The sequence below is a fragment of the Larus michahellis genome, chromosome 8 (genome assembly GCF_964199755.1).
Source record: "Larus michahellis chromosome 8, bLarMic1.1, whole genome shotgun sequence".
Lineage (NCBI taxonomy): Eukaryota > Metazoa > Chordata > Aves > Charadriiformes > Laridae > Larus > Larus michahellis.
This window is the reverse complement of record NC_133903.1, coordinates 812,414-829,478: the sequence shown is the minus strand read 5'-3', so window position 1 is coordinate 829,478 and position 17,065 is coordinate 812,414. Positions and strand designations below refer to the sequence as shown.

Genomic DNA, 17,065 nt, shown 5'->3' with positions numbered 1-17,065 from the left:
GCCACAAATTGAGGATTGCAAAAGGAAAAGCAGTTTTATTTAGTTGTCAACAGGTGCCACTAAACATGGAAAACAAGTTGGGTTTTCATGTTTTGCAATGCACATGCTCATAAAAGATTAAGTTTAAATTACATGCAAGAGACTAAATTTCTTCACACTTTACAAAACAGGTCTGAAGCAAATAAAATGATTGTACATGACATTTACATTAGAAAGAGTATGCTAACAGTTGTAGCTTCCATAAGCACGTCCATGTTCACACCCTTAGCCAAAAGCTGCCCCACAATTAGGGCATCTTCTCTGCCTCAGTGCCAGACAGAACAGAATCCCAATTGGAAAGAATACAATGGCACACAAAACACCAAGACAGGTGAAGGTGTCCTCCAACACGCCAACCCTGTAAAAATGGAAAACAGACACAGTCAAGGACACCCACCAAGTTTGCCCCGAAGTTACCACTTTGTCATCTGGCAGTCACTAAAAAACACACCATTTTATATAGCAAGAGAAGGCTCGAAGAATGTGGGCTGGTAGTTTGGATTTTTTTCTGCCCCTTTAAAAGCTTTTATCTTCAAAGTTTGCAACAGAAGGTTTTGAATTATACCACATAAAGAAAACCAGGAAATTTGCAGGTGATCAGACTGTAGATAAGAAGTCTAAAAGGTTTAATTCAAACTCATTGTTTAGTTCCAGGCAGCAACCATTTCTCTATCCCTGCACTCCAGGACTGGTATGTGGAACAAAACATAGCCACCACACCTCTGAGCTGGTGTATCAACGCCAAATATTGGTTAGTGCAAGTACACTGAGGCACACAGAGTTGTAGCGCTTGCTGTACAGTCGGAACAAGTGACAGCGCCATCCCTTCAGAAAGCTTTGACGGGAAAGCCTGTGCCTCTGCAGCCATCTCTGGTCCCTACAGACTGAAAAGTCACAGCTCTTCTCCCATACTGCTGCATCCTAGCTCAACCAACCTTGCCCAGTAACTACACGGAAATAAGATATCACACATTCAGGACGCAGACTGTAAGCAAGAATCAAACTTTATTCCTTGCCTAGCCCTTCTTGGGGTCAAGTTTTTCTGTATAGGTGAGGATACAATTTTCAAGAACTACACCGTAGCAACACCGAAGTTCACCCTCATAAAAATGAGAAGAAGCCTGCTTTTAAAATGATTTACTGACTCTTCAGGAATGATATAGTGCTAAAGATTTAACTGTACCAGTGCTGCACACCAAACAACTCCATTTCTCAGCTTTTTAGGTCTTTTACAACAGACGCACCTGTGCCATATGCTTTGCCTGCCTAGTTTCCACAGTTATGCTGGGGTGAATCCTCTCAGTTCATTCAACCTCATGTCTCCCACAGTATATGCGCACTAGAGCTCTTTCAGAAAAAAAATAATCCTTGTTTTCCAGAACTTTTGATCTGATGATTTCTCAGCTTCTTCCTAAGAGAAAGGTTCGAATGGGCAGAGTTGTGTAACTCTGGTTAAGGGCTTCTGGTGAAACATCCAGCTCATTCACCACTGCAGACAGCGAGATGCAAATAGGTTTGTTTCAGTCTGTTACTTCAAATTACTACCCAGCTTGGCAATGTCTGGTTCCTGCAGTTGCCAGCACATGCTCTCAGAGGTGCTGGCATATCTTTCTTCAGAGAGAACAAGTCAGTATAATTAAGGTGCAAGGGACTAGGTGCACTGGGCATTTAGGGCTCTGAACAATTTAGCAGGATAAGGAGGACTTAAAAATTCTAGCTATGGAGTTACAGAGAAAGAGTACTTCAAGTGTCAGCACTTTGTTGTTGAAGGTGCCAATTAAATAAGTGCGTGCAGCACTGTGCTGCTCACTCCTCACATCCAGATTCCCTAAGCCACCAGAACAGCTCAGAGGTGTGGCTCTACTGTCATAAGCTCTTTAAGAAGTTTATTTCTGGTAGCTAGAAAAATCCAAAGGCCAAACATGCATCACTATTAAAGTAACCCTCAGTAGGTATTCCCAGTTTCTACTTCCAAAACCTGATGTCTTTTAGAACTGTAGGAGAACCTACTATTGGTGCCATTGGCTCCAGATGAGTCCTGACAGAATGACCAATCTACATGGGAAGTCGGGTTTCAGCACACTTCTGTGACAGCAGAAATTTACCTGAACAGGCTTCTAATTTTATCCCCAACTTCTTTCTGAAGTGCTCTGTGTAAACATCCTCCAAAATGAAGACAGACAGTAAAGCCTGAGTATTCAGACTTAAGAAATTTGAGCAACTATACTAAATAGTCAAAAATTTGGAGTTTATCAGAACACTTGAACAAGATATGTCCTTTTAGATTCCCTGGTGCAGGGAAAGTCTACAGAAAAAGAGCTAAGTGACCTTGAAACACATGCTGCAGCAGGTGCCAAGGCCAACAAGTTGTTTCCCTCCAGAGCAGTCACAACCAACTGTACACGTAAACAGAGTGAAGGAAGGAAGGTGCAGAGTCAGAGAGCACTTCCTTACTGCAATTGACTAAAACATCACAACTTGATTAAACTTAAGAACCATTCTCCTTCCCCTGAACTGTCATAAGAAGTCAAATGCTTTTCGAAGTGTTCTAGATATTCTGCTGCTTACACAATGCCATGTTCAGCTTAAGCTTTCAACATCAGTCCCCTCCTTTTGATAAATTTAATTTATTTCTGTCCACAGAGTTCTTGTCACAGACATCAACTTTGTATTTGGTATAAAGGTGTTGTCAGGGTACAGTTGATCCCAGTGGTAGTTTTATAGTTACATATCCTCAAATAACACTCCTTTAAGGGGCAAGTTAAAAGATGTAGACTAACGCTCAAATCACCATGTGGATTCTAGTCTCAGCATACAGGTGTCCCAAAGCTCACACTTCTGTAGCTGGTGCTGTTCCTTGTGGCTACTCCTACAAACTCAGCACGACAGCATCCCTCAGCTCCTTGTACGTCTGGCATGCGCGCTGCCAGAGCTCCATCTCTCAGTGCAGGCACTTTATTTTGCCACAACAATGTAAGATTACCCTTCAACACTGACATCTGTGTGTCCAGAGAGATAGGAACAATGAAGAGATCAGCTCTGTAGAAGCATTTTGCTTTTATGATAAACTCCCCAGGAATTCAGCTCCTACCATTTTTCCCAGAGCCGGAACACATTTTGTAGAATTAGTTTCAGTGATGTAGGTGCCACCTTTTTTTCCCGTGGCTTTAAAGCTCTTCTAGGAAAGCCTCCTCAAACATGGAAAAAGTTTCACCCCTCTCTCTCCATTCTTTTACCTCCTATTCCCATACCTGTCAACAAATCACAAATCCAGATATCAATATTGGCTTAAAATAAAACTTTAAAAGAATCCATGATACTGCTCAAATTCATAAAGCCACCTTTCTCCAGGATGGAACTGCCATATTCAGCACACTGATAGTCAGCACAGGTTGTAAAGGACAATGGTTCTGGCTTGTCACCCACAGATAGTATTGTTAATACCAGAAGTACTAAAAAACCCTAACATTTACTGAGTACTTTGTACAGTAGTTGCAGTATCAGTAGTACCTTATTCTCCAGCTGAAGTAAAAGTGATGTTGACGGAATCGAGCATAAGGTAACAGTGGAACTTTTTTCTTTAGAAATAGATTTCTTTAAATCTTCTCCAAAAGGATATGACTGTCTCCACCGATGAGACCTAAACAAACAGACTGCCATACCAGACAGCTGGTCCATCTTACCTACCAGAGTTTTGTATTTGATTCAAAGTACTGATTCTTGCCATGAATTGCTGACATACAGAATGTGTGGATTTAACACACAATCCCACCACTTTCATTTCTGGAATTTGTACTACAAGTTTTAATACTGACCATCGACTACAGACACACTCAGCAGCAGCACAAGCAAGTTTCTTGGGAACAGCATTACGGATGGTCTTCGTGATGCAGTTTACCAGAGCTCTCTTCTGTAGGTCAGGTTTAGCAAGGCCTACGTCTGTCCAGCTGATACTGCAAGTGTTTCTTGTGGGAATGATGAACAGTTTTGTGTGCCATCAGCTAGCCTTTACACTTCTACTGGCTTGCTGGCAAGTATGGCCAGTGGGTGTATGAGGGTGAGAGAAAGGCGCCGTGTACCCCCCACCCGGCATGCAACGCATTTCTTCCTCTACAGCAAAAGTGCTGACAAACTACACCCTGTGCCAGCAGACAAGAAGGAGCCAGGCCACTTCTGCTGCAAAGCAGAAACTCACCCTTGTCTTGGCACGAGTCACTGACTCACTACACTTGCCCAGCATCACCTCAGCAAACAGCGCTCAGAGAAACTACAGGCACTAGATTTGCTTCAGCCTCATTAATATTTCTCTTTAGTCTGTGTCTAGTGTTCTGCTACAAAGAACTTCAGCCCAGCATTGCCATCGGACTATGGCAGTGGTGCCTGCTTCCCTTCCCCTCTTAGCACAGAGCACTCCCCAGCAAAGTGAAATACCAATGGGGAAAGAGGCAGAGGAGATAGTACTGCCAGGGCAAGAAATCTGGAAAGAGCTACCGAAAAATTATGAACAGAACAGCAGTCACTGTCACTAGTAGGAAAAAGGCAAATACTGTACAGGGGGCAGGCATATCATGAAGTAAAACTTTTTCCATATACTCTGGATTATTAATGCTTCATCCAGATCACTGTATATAGGACTGTGGTCCTCATTTAAAAAAAAAAATAGACATGGATTAATGAGAGAGAGTCAAAAGGAAAGAAAAATAGTAAAGAAAATGTAGCTCCCATCAACTTACCCTTGCTACCCAGCTTTCAAGTCCTAATCCCAAAACAGTTGTTACACCATTAGCCTCTGCCAGAAAATGACAAAATCTTGCTAGGTCGAGTTCCGAGCATACTAACCCTAGCAGAGACACTTTTATTAGACTGACTTTTAAAGCAGAATTGAAGAGCCTCCTATTAACACCTGCTTCCGGAGACTTCCACTTAGCTGTCCTACCGGAGCATATTACGGCGTATGAGGAGGGTTATGCAGCATGGCTTAAAGCTAACAGGAAAGCTTTAGCATAATTTCTTTGCCTGGGGCATATCTGGACACTCAAAGTGTAAAACTACATTGCAAGTGACCCTCAAAGTTAGACTGCAATTAAAGAATGGGGTCAGTAAACAAGGCTCTCATACCATCGACCAGTCACCAGGGAGAAGATGCTACTAGAAGTGCCATCTCCTGGGAAGAATCTGCTAATGGGACTGAAATGCTAAACGATTCAAAACTGTTTAAATAGTGAGATTGGTTACAGATACAGTGATGGAAAGAACAACAGTGTTCAACCAAACTGGCAAGCCCAGATGCAGGAGTTGAATATGGCAATTTGTACTTGTAGAAATACATGAAATGCTGAGCACCCTCAGACCAAATAAAAATCAGCAGCTCAGGAGGCAAGGCCTCTCCTTTTCCCCCCTCCACAGGTTAACCCAGTAACATACTGTACATACTGAGAGGCTCAGACACAATCTAGATGTTTCTGAGTAATTAAAGATTTAGGCAGTTTTCAGGACTACAGATCCACCCAAGAAAGGCAAAGTCCCTTTTCCAGACATTTCAATGACACCAAAAATAACATGGCTTTGGGAAATGCAAAGTGCCATACGCAGCACGTTAAGGGTACTGTTATTTCCTGCCTTAGACTAATGCCATCTTTTTCATTCACCCAGACAGAGCATTCTCTTCCTGCAGGCATTGAGCTCTTGCTTTGTTAGTGTTTTTAAATCTTCTCCTTGTCTCTTAATAATTCCATATTCAGTTCCTGCCCTGAAGTCTACCTCTGTGACAAGTAAGCCAGTGTGTTTAGTTAAGAATACAAGCAGCCTAATTTTGATCTGACCTTAAAGAATAAACACACTAATTAAACATTAGAGAGGGATCAATCGGAGTACTTCTGGTCAGCCCCAAGTAGCTGCGAACCTAAGCGTAGATGACGGCTGTCTAACCCATTACAATCAAACCTTGTAATCAGCTTGCAAGGTCCAAGTCTGTTGGTCAGCAGATGTCCCTGACACTTAAAATAGAATTTATTTTAAACTCCTTTCCCCCTACACAGTTATTCAGGAAGTGTTTGTGGTAATGCAAAATGCCAATTAAAAAAAAAAGGAAAAAAATAACCCCCCCACACCGCCATTCATATTCAACACCAGCCCCAGGGACAAGGACTGGTGAGGCCCAGCCTGCCGCAGGGAGCACTGCTGGGTCAGCAGCAGAGGAAGCCAACAGCAGAGCAGGCAGCTGCACAGAAAGCTCACCCGCACTGTACCTGCGTGACCACCACCATGACGTACCTGGTACCCCAGAGCCAGTTCCCATCACATCTACAGCACTGCAATTGCTACTACGGCATTAACTACAACACCACTTTTCAGCTTCTGTTGGTTTGTGTCACCACCTAATTTTAGATGAACACTTATCTAGCTACTGCTTAGCCAGTTACTAAATTTAGAAGGAAAAAGAAAAAGCCTGACCTTTTTATAATGGAGAATTAGTATTTTAGTTTTTGCTTGTGTATCTTACCTGAGCTGCAGAGTAATTAGAGACTCCACATTCAAACTGTAGATTCACTAATGTAACCAAACATAAATTTGGTTCTACAGCATAAACCACATAAAAGCTGATTAAAACTGCACCACTCCCAATCTAAAAATAAAGTGGAAAGGTTTATTTATACTGCAAGCAGTGTCTTGGATTTAAGCTATAACTGCAGCTGCCAACTCCATGAAGTAAAGTCAATTATTCCTGCTGACAAGTATTTAAAACAAAATTACTTTTCAGACAACCCCCTTCTTGAAAATAAGTCTTTAAACGTTAATATCTTAAGTCAAATGCTAAGAACCAGAGGGACAATAGTGAGATCTGCAAACACAGCATCAGTACCAGTTAACACCTGCATTTTTAGACTTAACACTACATCACAGTATTTCAATGTGTGCTTATCAACATTTTTCATTCGTTACAAATAAAGTTGGAGTGTCATCCCAGGTAATCAGAGACAGTTTGGTTGTACGACAAGCTCTGCAAGACCTGAAAAGAAACTGCACTTCACTTCAGGGTGTCTCCAGCTGTCTTCTACACAGATACTCCCTCACTGATCAAGCGAGTGGAATTTCCACATCAGTATCCCATCTCTCCTGCCACTGAGGCTGGTGGAGTCTTTAACTTTAGATTTCAGTGAAAGCATCAGACTAGCAACAAGCACCGACTTCGGAAGCTGCACACCAAATCTTTCATTTTGAACATGAAAACAAAGACAGATAGCTTTTCTTTACGTCTGTCCTAGCTACTGCAACAACAGCAGCTAGGTTAAGCATGTTTAAATTTCACCTGCAAGCAGCAGAGGAGTTGACAATTATATACACAACTACTGAGTAAGCATGGGATGTTTACAGTTTCAATTTCCATGAAGAGAGGTGCCAGCTCCACTAGCCTCAGCTTGAAGGCATATTCAATAGTTGTTGATCCATATTCACAGAAAGGAGCCTGAATCTATACATAGCCACTGGCTTGCCCTCCTCAACACAAGCAGTACATGTATGTAAGTGCAATTATCCGTATAAGTGACCTTCAAGTAAGAGACACCATAGTATTTGCAGATTTACCTGAACTTCCTTATGCTTTAGGTCCCAGTTCCCATACGGAGGGCTGGCTGCAGAGCCAGAGAATTTCTGGCAAGGGTACAGCCTTTATCTAGCTGTTGTCTTTCTTGAAATACCTACAAATCACCAGCCTTCTCTAATGCAGTAGCACCACTGCTTTAATTCCAGTCCTGAGAACACACTAATTAAGAGACAAGCTTCATGGCTTCACACCAACAGCCTAGCCTCACAAATGAGGGCTAAGCATGCCAGCTAAAATTCTCTGTAGATGGTGGACACCTATCCATGAAGAACTAGACTGAGATCTGGTGTGGGTACGCCTTACTTGTCTGCACACACAGCCAAAGCAGCATCACCTCTGGTTACCAACAAAGACCAGTTTCCTTCTCTCACCCAGAACAAGTCATTGCTACAAAGAAATCCTAATTACCAAAATACAGACACCATGACAAATGGTGACACTAATAATAATAAAAAAAAAAAATCTATCAACTCAGGCCCAATGACAGACTGGGTGTTAGGGATCAGATTATCATTTTTATATGGTTCCATTAAGGAATATATTCCTGCTGTATCTTATTCATTGCATAAAGTCTCATTTATTAAAAAAATGTGTTTTGATTATTGTCCACAAATCAGTTCAGAGCAGTAGAACAAAAATCCTCAGCAAGGGCTGTGCTGCTCTCATTTAGAACCCTATTAACAGGCTCGCCACCTCTTCTCTTCTGGGCTTCAGGAGCAGACATCCTGCTAAGCAGCTGCGAGCCCCTGCTGTTGGGCTGGGGGGAAAAAGTTACAGCTATCCTGGTCAGTAATTCCAAATGGCAGCCTCAGGGCATCCGCTCAAGTCTGCTGTATCAAGGCTTTCTTCTTTGCAATCACGTGCCTAAGTCACTGCTGAATTTCATGCCCCAACTGCTCCAGCCACCAAATTACAGCACAGCAGGGATGAATGCCCCAGTCTGCCTGAATAGCATACGATTACAAAAAGCTTCAAACTGTAACATAAGGGAGCTATGCCGATTCCCAGCACAGCCTCATCATCTTTGTGACAAGGACCAGTGCCAGGAGCTGCTGCACTGTTACAGCTATTCCTCTTCCTAGCACTCTTGAAATGCTATTTCGTAGTTGGCTTCACTCACAGGATTCAAAAGGATCTCTAGCATGTCAGCCTGCTGTCAGAAACTGGAAGTCCGCAGGTTTTCCTCAGGGTATCAGACATGCTCTCTAAATAGTTAGGTGGTTGGTTTTTTTAAAAAAAGCGCTTGCATATTTAACAAGCATATATTACTAAATTCTATTAAGAATATTTACATCAGTTTTAAATATAGTTGTTGAGAATTACTATAGAAAACCTATATCCTGAACAGCCTTCTATCAAACTGCATATAGCGTTTGTGATTGAAAGAATCAAAGAAAAAACAAAAGACTGAAATTTTGAAGGACTTTATCACCCAAGTGCAATTTTCCCAGAGCCTGTTCTCTCAGGAGAGATGCACTTAATTGAAGAAAACAAAATTTCACCCAAAACCTGAGAACTTCACTACTTTGTAAAGTAAAAAAAAAAAAAAAAAAAAAAAACACAAAAAAACCCAAAACAAAACACCAAACATCATGGCAGCAAGAAGGCTTTAAGAGATCTGAGAATACAGTTTTAATCAAGCTTGTCCCATCCTCCAGTCCTGGAAGAAGCTTCAGTGTTGTTATAATTTGGGACCCACTACAGTACTTCTCAAGCAGATGTTTTGTAACTGTCAGAAGAGAAAGCTGCCACAGCGCAGTAGTCCTCTCTCTACGTCCTCTCTCTACGACTGAATACTTGTTCAACAGGAAAATAAAAACCCAACAGGGCCCAAGCAAATCAGGCCCAGGTCCCAGATTTTGAAAGAACCGGCTTTTGCAAACATCACATCAAGAGAACGTTTTCACAGTTTTTAAAGGGATATCTCTTCTGTTAAGTAACAGGAAAGCAAACATTCCTTTGCAGTTTGTTCTATCCAACAACACAAGACAGAGAAAGAGAAAATGAAAGTGACCACAAGAGAAGCAGCCAGCCTGCATTCTCCAAGCTAAGAAAATAATTACACAGCTGGATCTCTAAAGTTAGTGACTGTAATGACTCAATCTGTACTTGGGAACATAAAATAATTTAAAAGCAGGACTTGGCTGATCCTTAGATGTCAACTACAAGCAGTGAAGCTGACCATATTCTGCAACTCAGTTTAATTCTCTGTACATCGATTTTGGGAGAAGAACTCACACTAAAACAACACAACTACAACCACCCAAGACATTTTAATAATGCAAGGAAGGATGGAACATACATTAATACTGAAGTCTGTAATTAGAAAGCAACACTGACCAATGATGAATGAGGATGATCTGACTAGTGAGTAACTCTAAGCAACAGCTACAGCTGGCAAGACAGCAGTCATCCCTCAGATGCAGCAATGCTTCAGAGAGAGAAGAAAAAAATGCAATTACATCATGACCAGGGGCACACTACCCATTTGTAGAGAGGCTACTTCTGCAGATACTTTGTACTTTTTATTACTTCATACCACAAATCAAGCCTAAAGATCAACTGTACTGTAGCTAGCTTACTAATCCCAAAATCATTCGTGACTGCAGTAAAATAGACTCCTACCCAAATAACAGACCAACAATGGCTATTTCTCCTCAACACCATATATTTTAAGTTGGAAACGGTTTTGATTTCAATTAGCAACATTCATACATTCCACAGTGCAAAAAATTGGTTTGTATTTCTGACGGTAGAAATCCTCTCGATGGGCTTTAGCCTACACTATCGGTTACATTATTCCACAGCCACAAACAAAGCCTTTTCCTCATCATCCAAAGCTGATGGACTTCTCTAATGACCATGCCCAGCATCACATCAGAAGAGTGGCAGGACAACTGACTCAGCAGTTTAATAACAAAGTTTTTTTATGTACCATTAATAGCTGTTTATGTTTATCAGTGCCCTTTCGACAACTTTTCTGTACAGTGTTGTATTCAGAGTGTAGCTGCATGTTGCATTCTTCATAAAATAGGTTTCCAGGCCAAGGAAATAAACTAGAACTACATTTAAGGTCTTGAGAAGTCAAAGAGGATTATGAGCTCTTTCCCTCAGAGAAGCTCCCAGTGTAAACATCCAGCACATGAACGCTGACCCTTTGTGTTGACATGAGTATTTCAAATATTGTGCTTCCCACCCAGCCTCCCTGCCCTTTCTCTTCAAGTACCAGACTATCAACTCCTGTCAAAAGACAAGCAATACGAAATTTTTTCCCCTCCTACCCTGACACTTTGACTCTTCCTCTAAAGACAGTTAGGAAAAAGCACACTGATACTGCAAAGAAAACTATGGCACACCATTACTAATACAGTTACTCGTCCTTGGGATTCCCTGATCCAGAGTATTTCAGAAGTACCGAGTCCCACAATTTAAGCAGTGCACTACGATGCCTCATAGAAATCAACGTGTCATAGTTCTCCTCACTTTTTTTTTTCCACAGCCTAAAACAAAACCTCAGGATCCAAGAGTAAACAAGGTTTTTGTGGAGGGTATTTTGCTTTAAGGAAGGAGTCCATAACGTACAGAGCACTGGGTACCCTCCAGCAGAGCAAGTCTGATGACTTAAGAAAACTATTCAAGTGAGGTCATTTAAAAACACCTTACAAAAGATAGCTCATTTTCCCAAATTTGGCTAAAGTTAGATATTATACTTGCAAATGATTTTTTCAAAGTTGTCTCCTAGAACATCCCAGGATAACTTCCAGCAAAAAGAAAAATAAATCCTAAGAATGTCAGCAAGAGTCTACCAATCTTAAGGTATCACAAAGACCACTTCCATAGTAAAACATTTTGAGATTTATTAGGTTTAGGGCCAAAAGGTCTGTATAAACACACTGCCTGCCTTTTGCCAAGCACGATGTAACATCTTTCCTGTCTTCTGGCTGAGCTAAAGCATAAGCATTGTAATGTAATTACTCAGATGGCAGGATCTACCATAGCCTCTGAAGAGCTCAGTGGTTATTGTCCCCTCGCTGCTTAAAACATACACCTTCAAGATCAATAGCTCTAGCTGGTACAGGTTTTTCAGCCTTAACTAGTGTCACTTCAGCAGGCATTTGTTTTGACATAGCACCACAAGATACTTCTTATTTGAATCCACCTTCAAAGGCAGGTACTGACTCTCAGATAGACACCAATTCTAAAACCAAGAGGCATTTAGGGACAGCCTGTGCCACTATGACAATCTCATTCACCACGCTGAAACCTGGTATCATTTCTGCTATTCTAGTGCCTCTGTTTCCTACCCTTTTTGAAACGGATAAGCAAGGGCTCAGACTTGCAGCATACTACGTGCCTCCTCGCAAGATGCCACAAGGGTAACTCCCATACATTTTAACAGAAAGGGAATGATTCTGCATTTGAGTCAGAGCTGGCCAGGCACACCGGTGCCTGAACTGCACCAGCAGCAATCTGGCTGCCCTCGCCCAGTAGTTAATACCCTGGGACGAGAGGAACCGAGAAGTGCAAAGGGACTAGAGCTGACTTACAGCACTAATGCGGAAACAGAGTGCCTCCTTCCCTTTTTTTATGGCTGTTGATCTCCGAGGGGGAAGCCGTTCTTTTGTTGCAACTTCAACTAATAGCTGACCACTTTTTTCGGGTTTTCACCACTTCATCAGATTAACACTTTGAATCAAATCTCTTAATCTCCCTGTTCTTCTGCAGTAAGAGGGCTTTTAAAGTAGGAGATCTATTAAAGTCTTAAAATACTGATGGTTTTCAACCGATACTGGCAATCACCCTGCCTGGTTTTGCACAGTGTGGTTGTTGGGAATGGGGACACACACCACAGAGCAGAAGCCCTTCCACAGGACTGACAGATAAGCAGAAGTGACTATGGTCAAAGATTACAGAAAGTTTCACAATAAAATCATGCTACTCTCTATCACTGGGCATAAACACATTGGGAAGGACTTCCTGTCATCCTCTCCTCCAAGAGCTGACCCTTTATATCTGTGACTGAACTGCCTTTTCACTAAAAATATGAGCCCAGCAGGACAAGCTCACACTACATAAATGAAAGCACTCCACTGCTTTTTCAATTATTTAAATTCTAACACACACACAGAAAGAGAAACTATTGAAAACCAACAACTATACAGATACCTGTAATTTAAAAAATAAAACCCAAGACTGAGTTTATTTCTCATCTAGAGAGCTATTTTACCTGCAAGCAGGACAGCCACCAACTACTACTACAGAAGTGGTGGTAGCAGGCTGTTGAATAATGGTGTACGTGCTCGAATAGGTTGGCTGTGATGTTGGTGGAGGAACAGCATACCCTAAAAATAAGAAAAAGAAAAAAAACTCAATTACCACACAAAAGGCAGAAAGAATTATGATAATAATTTAAAAGTATGGAAACAGAACGTGGAAAAAATAAATAGAAATGTAGTCTTGATTGAGCACTTTAAAAAGCTCTATCAGAGTTGGAACATGCTACTCAGCACATCTAATAGCAAAGCCACTTCATAAACCCAAGTATCAAGCACAATTTAACCATCTAAAGAGGACACTGAGCTAATAATTAACTTTGAGAATTAATTTCAATGCTGTTTGAGCACTAGGGTAAAACAGTTTAAACAAACAACCATCACAGCTTTCACTTCTGGACATTATGTATCAGGTACGTCCTACTCCAAGGGACAAACTAGTTGAAACAGAATAACTATTCCTCTAGTTTCCAACTTAACTTCCACATATTAAGTTTGTAACTGGAGAGAGAGGTAGGATACAAGTGGAAAGGAAGCAGGTTGCATAGCACAGGAGAAAAAACCCAAACTTTCAGAAAACCCATGTTGTTAGCTAGCGAGTGTCATTTTAACAGCTGTAGTTAGAAAACACAAGCCCTTAACTACTGCATTAACATTAAAAACTCAATTAAAAAAAAAAAGCTTTTTAAAGTGATGGTGAGATGTATGCAGTGTAATCATACAGTCAAGGTACGCTCTGCCAAATACAATCCATTTTGAGCTTCTCTCCCAGGGCACAGTTCTCAGATTTTCTTTAACCAAGTTATGCATCTGTAAAGCCCACCAACCTCACTACTTAAACTGAAAATAATCAGTTATATTTGTATTGTAGGAAAATAAGCTCCAACTTATTAGCAGGAAATCAATCTACAGCCCCCAGATTCAACTCAATGCTTGATAACTGGGGTCTGTCTGCTGCATTCAGCTTATTTCTTGTAACTTTTGAAGCATTCCCTTACAGAGCCCTTTCTGAGAGGCCACTTCTTTTTTTGACGGAGGTTCGTATTAATTCAGTTAATAAAAGCACTGTATCTAATCACCTGCTTAAGTCTCTCCGAGACTACTGAAGTGCATCAGAAAAAACAAACATTAACCAGAGTACAGCGAAGTGCACGCAAAGAAAAGTGCAAGTTTGGAGTCTGTTTACTGCTGGCGCAGCTGTGCCTCTTCGCCATTGTTTTGAGGCGGAAAACCCGTACACCCGAGGAATGCGTGCCAACTCGGTCGCTGTTTTCGGGAGGGCGAAGCACGAACACGACGCTACACCTGAGAGGCCCCACGTGAGGGGGGAAGAGAGGGAGGAGGCACTTCCAAACGCTGGGTCCCACCGCCCGCTCCGGGCCGGGAAGCCCCAGGCAGGAGCCTCCAGACTCCCCGCGCTTCTGCCGGGCCGCCGCTCTGCGGCGCAGGCCACGGCCCTCAGCCGCCGCCCCCGCTCCGGTCACCGGGGGCTGAGCTTCCCCACAGCCGCCCCCCCGCGCCGGTCGGTCACCTCAGGTTCTCCACACCCACCCCCCCCGTCCCAGCGAGGGGCAGGTCCGCAGCCTCTCGTCCGCAGGCCGGGCGCCGCTCGCCCCCCCCCGCGACCCCGAGCGGGCGGCCCACCCTCCCCCGCCGCCTCAGACCCACCTGCGGCAGCCGCGGCGCCCGGGTAGGGGTAGGGCGGGGGCGGCTGGAAGCCGGGCTGCGGGGCGGGGATGGCGCCGTAGTTGCTCTGCCCGTAGTCGTAGCCCGCGCCCTGGGCGGCGGGGCTGTAGGCGGGGGGCCGCTCCTGCAGCAGCGGCTTGTTGTCCATGCTGGGCCGGCGGCGCCGAGCGGGGCCGGCAGGAAGCGGCGCCCTCGCCCCAGCGCCCGGCCCGGCGCGGCCCGGCCCCGCCCCGCGGCCCCGCCCGCCGCCGCCTCGCGCGCTGAGGGGGGGAGCAGCCCCTCCCCGCGCGCGCCGCGCCGCGGCTGGTCACAAGACTGCGCCCCACGTGACGCTGCCCCCCAGCAGCGCGCGGCGGCCCGCAGGGAACGCCCGGCCTTAAAGGGGCCGCGCATCCGCCGGTCCTCGCGCGCGCACCGGCAGAGCCCGCCGCCTCCAGCCGCCTTGAGGCGCGCTGAGCCGGGCCGCCTCCCTGCGGGGCTCTGCCCGGCACCCAGCCCCGGGGAAACCGGCGGTCCGAGCAGCTGCGGGCCCGGGCCCGGCCGGCACGCCGGGCGTCCGCTCCCCGGGGCCGCAAGGGAGCGGCACGGAGTCAGCGCGCGCTGCGCCCAGAGCGGCCTCCACTCATGGCTGCAGCTGTGTGCCGGGACCCTGTGTGCCGGGCACATGCCCGCCTGTGTATATATACACACAAATATATATGTATTCTGTGCGTTGGCGTTTACACAGCACCCACAGTCCGCGGAAAAAGCAAAAATCAGCAGGAAATGGCGCTGTGCTCTGCAGCAAGCCCTGCGGGGAAGGGCCGCGCCTGAGTGTGGACGGACAGAGCCGGGATGTGTGGACAGAGGGAAAGTCTTTGAAAAGAGACCAAGGAAAAGGCAGGAAAAAAACTCACAGGGTTCGAAGAACCACTAAAGTTAAAGAAAGGGCAAGGAAGGCGGGGGTGCTGGGGTTCCCCGCACAGCGAGCTGAAGGAACAAGGCCTCATCCCTCCTTCAACCCTTCACCTGTCCCATTCACCCCATCTTGTTCAATACACCCAGGTTTGTCCTTGGCCGCAGGTACCAACCCGGCCCCACAGCCAGCACCCCCCGCCACTGCAGCCCTATGCAGCGGGGAAGGTTTTCCCCATTCCATAGGAAAGGGGGGGGAAACATAAAAAAAGGAAAGAGATTAAACAATTTGCCTCAAAATCAAACAAGTTATTGAAGCAGGGATGCAGACTACACGACCCAAAATACAAGCATCACGCAATGGCAAGAGGGTTCTGCCCTCCTGCTTCCCATCCCCTCCCTCCGGTCTGCAGTGCCCAACTCGGCTGGACATTTAAAGTGACATTTAAAGGCTGCTCTGACTTGGAGGAAAGCTTTTCCTCACTGTAACTGTAGTGGTATAAATATTACATGAGGTTCTTGAAAGAAAAATCTAAAAGCACAAATGCAATGTAGTACTTCCTCATTAGGGGGAAGATGCTTCCCTAAAATGAATGTCAAGTGACAGGGAAAAATCCCCCTTTTGGAGAAGTGAGATTTGGGAAAGCGCGGAAGAGCCGTCAGTAGGGAAGCTGCCCGTATGAACCATCTCTGGCTGTGTTAGGACAACAGCTGCAAAACAGCGAAACAGGATTTAAAATATCTGACTATGGTTTGGACAAAGCAAAGTCTTTCATAGTAGCAGGATATCAAAAAAACTCACAAAGTGGATTTTGGAGCACTGCGGCCTCACCTAGGGCAGCGGTATGTCCCAGTCGCAGGGGCAGACCTTCCCTAACTGCATCTCGATGCAAACCCTGGCTTTGCCATGGTGCGCTGTGGGTCATCCTCAGCTGCTGCTGTGGGCAAAACCGAGGGAAATCTCCAGAGCCGACAAGGGCAACCACTTTCAACTGAGATGACCTTCCTCCTGAGTCACGCGCTAACCACAAGGCTGAAGTAGGAAAGGGTTTCTGGGTGTTTTCTCTCTCTTTTGCAAGGCCTCAGAGCCTGTTCAGGGAAGACGTGGGGTGCACCTTCACAGGCTGGAAATGAGGTTCACATTAACCCAGTGTCCCAGGATTATACAGCAAATCCACTTTTCAAACCGATGGCAACATGAAAATTGGTTTCCACTTAGCTGTTTGTTTTCTCAAAGCCTTTCTTTTGTTATCTCCTTACAGAACGTAACTCTCTATTGCAACAGCAGCAACTGAACAAAGCGGGGCTTAGCACCAGGCAGCCACAGCAAGCAAGAGTTTTCCTGAGGCACCGATTCACCCCTAACTTTTACATCCAATTGCAGAGATAGCAGAACCAGCAGACTCCTCAGCTGGGTACATACCACAACAGTTAAATGCCGCTAGTGTTCCGGAGAGTGTTCATTTGGTTTCACATGCGAGGTCCTGTAAATGAGCCTAAGAAAAGTGTACTGGTTGTAAATGACTTAGCATGAACTCCTTGGATCATCATTCATCTGCCATCCTGTAGG

General features: G+C 44.6%; 1 protein-coding gene across 1 annotated transcript; it reads right to left on the bottom strand.

Annotated features, from left to right (window-relative positions):
* Window positions 1-8: 8 nt before the first annotated feature.
* On the bottom strand, window positions 9-14,857 carry BRI3 (brain protein I3). The gene is made up of 3 exons (XM_074597561.1): window positions 14,584-14,857; window positions 12,870-12,984; window positions 9-397 (listed from the first exon to the last, which is right to left on the bottom strand). Exons 1-3 carry the CDS (start codon window positions 14,747-14,749, stop codon window positions 265-267), a joined length of 414 nt encoding a protein of 137 aa, XP_074453662.1. The 5' UTR covers window positions 14,750-14,857; the 3' UTR covers window positions 9-264.
* Between the last annotated feature and the right edge of the window lie 2,208 nt (window positions 14,858-17,065).

Excerpts from the sequence above, each read along its gene's own strand:
- BRI3 (XM_074597561.1), bottom strand. The coding sequence starts at position 14,749 with ATGGACAACAAGCCGCTGCTGCAGGAGCGGCCCCCCGCCTACAGCCCC. Across the intron at positions 12,985-14,583 it reads GGGCGCCGCGGCTGCCGCAG|GGTATGCTGTTCCTCCACCA; the intron begins GTGGGTCTGAGG and ends TCTTATTTTTAG. Across the intron at positions 398-12,869 it reads GGTGGCTGTCCTGCTTGCAG|GGTTGGCGTGTTGGAGGACA; the intron begins GTAAAATAGCTC and ends CCATTTTTACAG.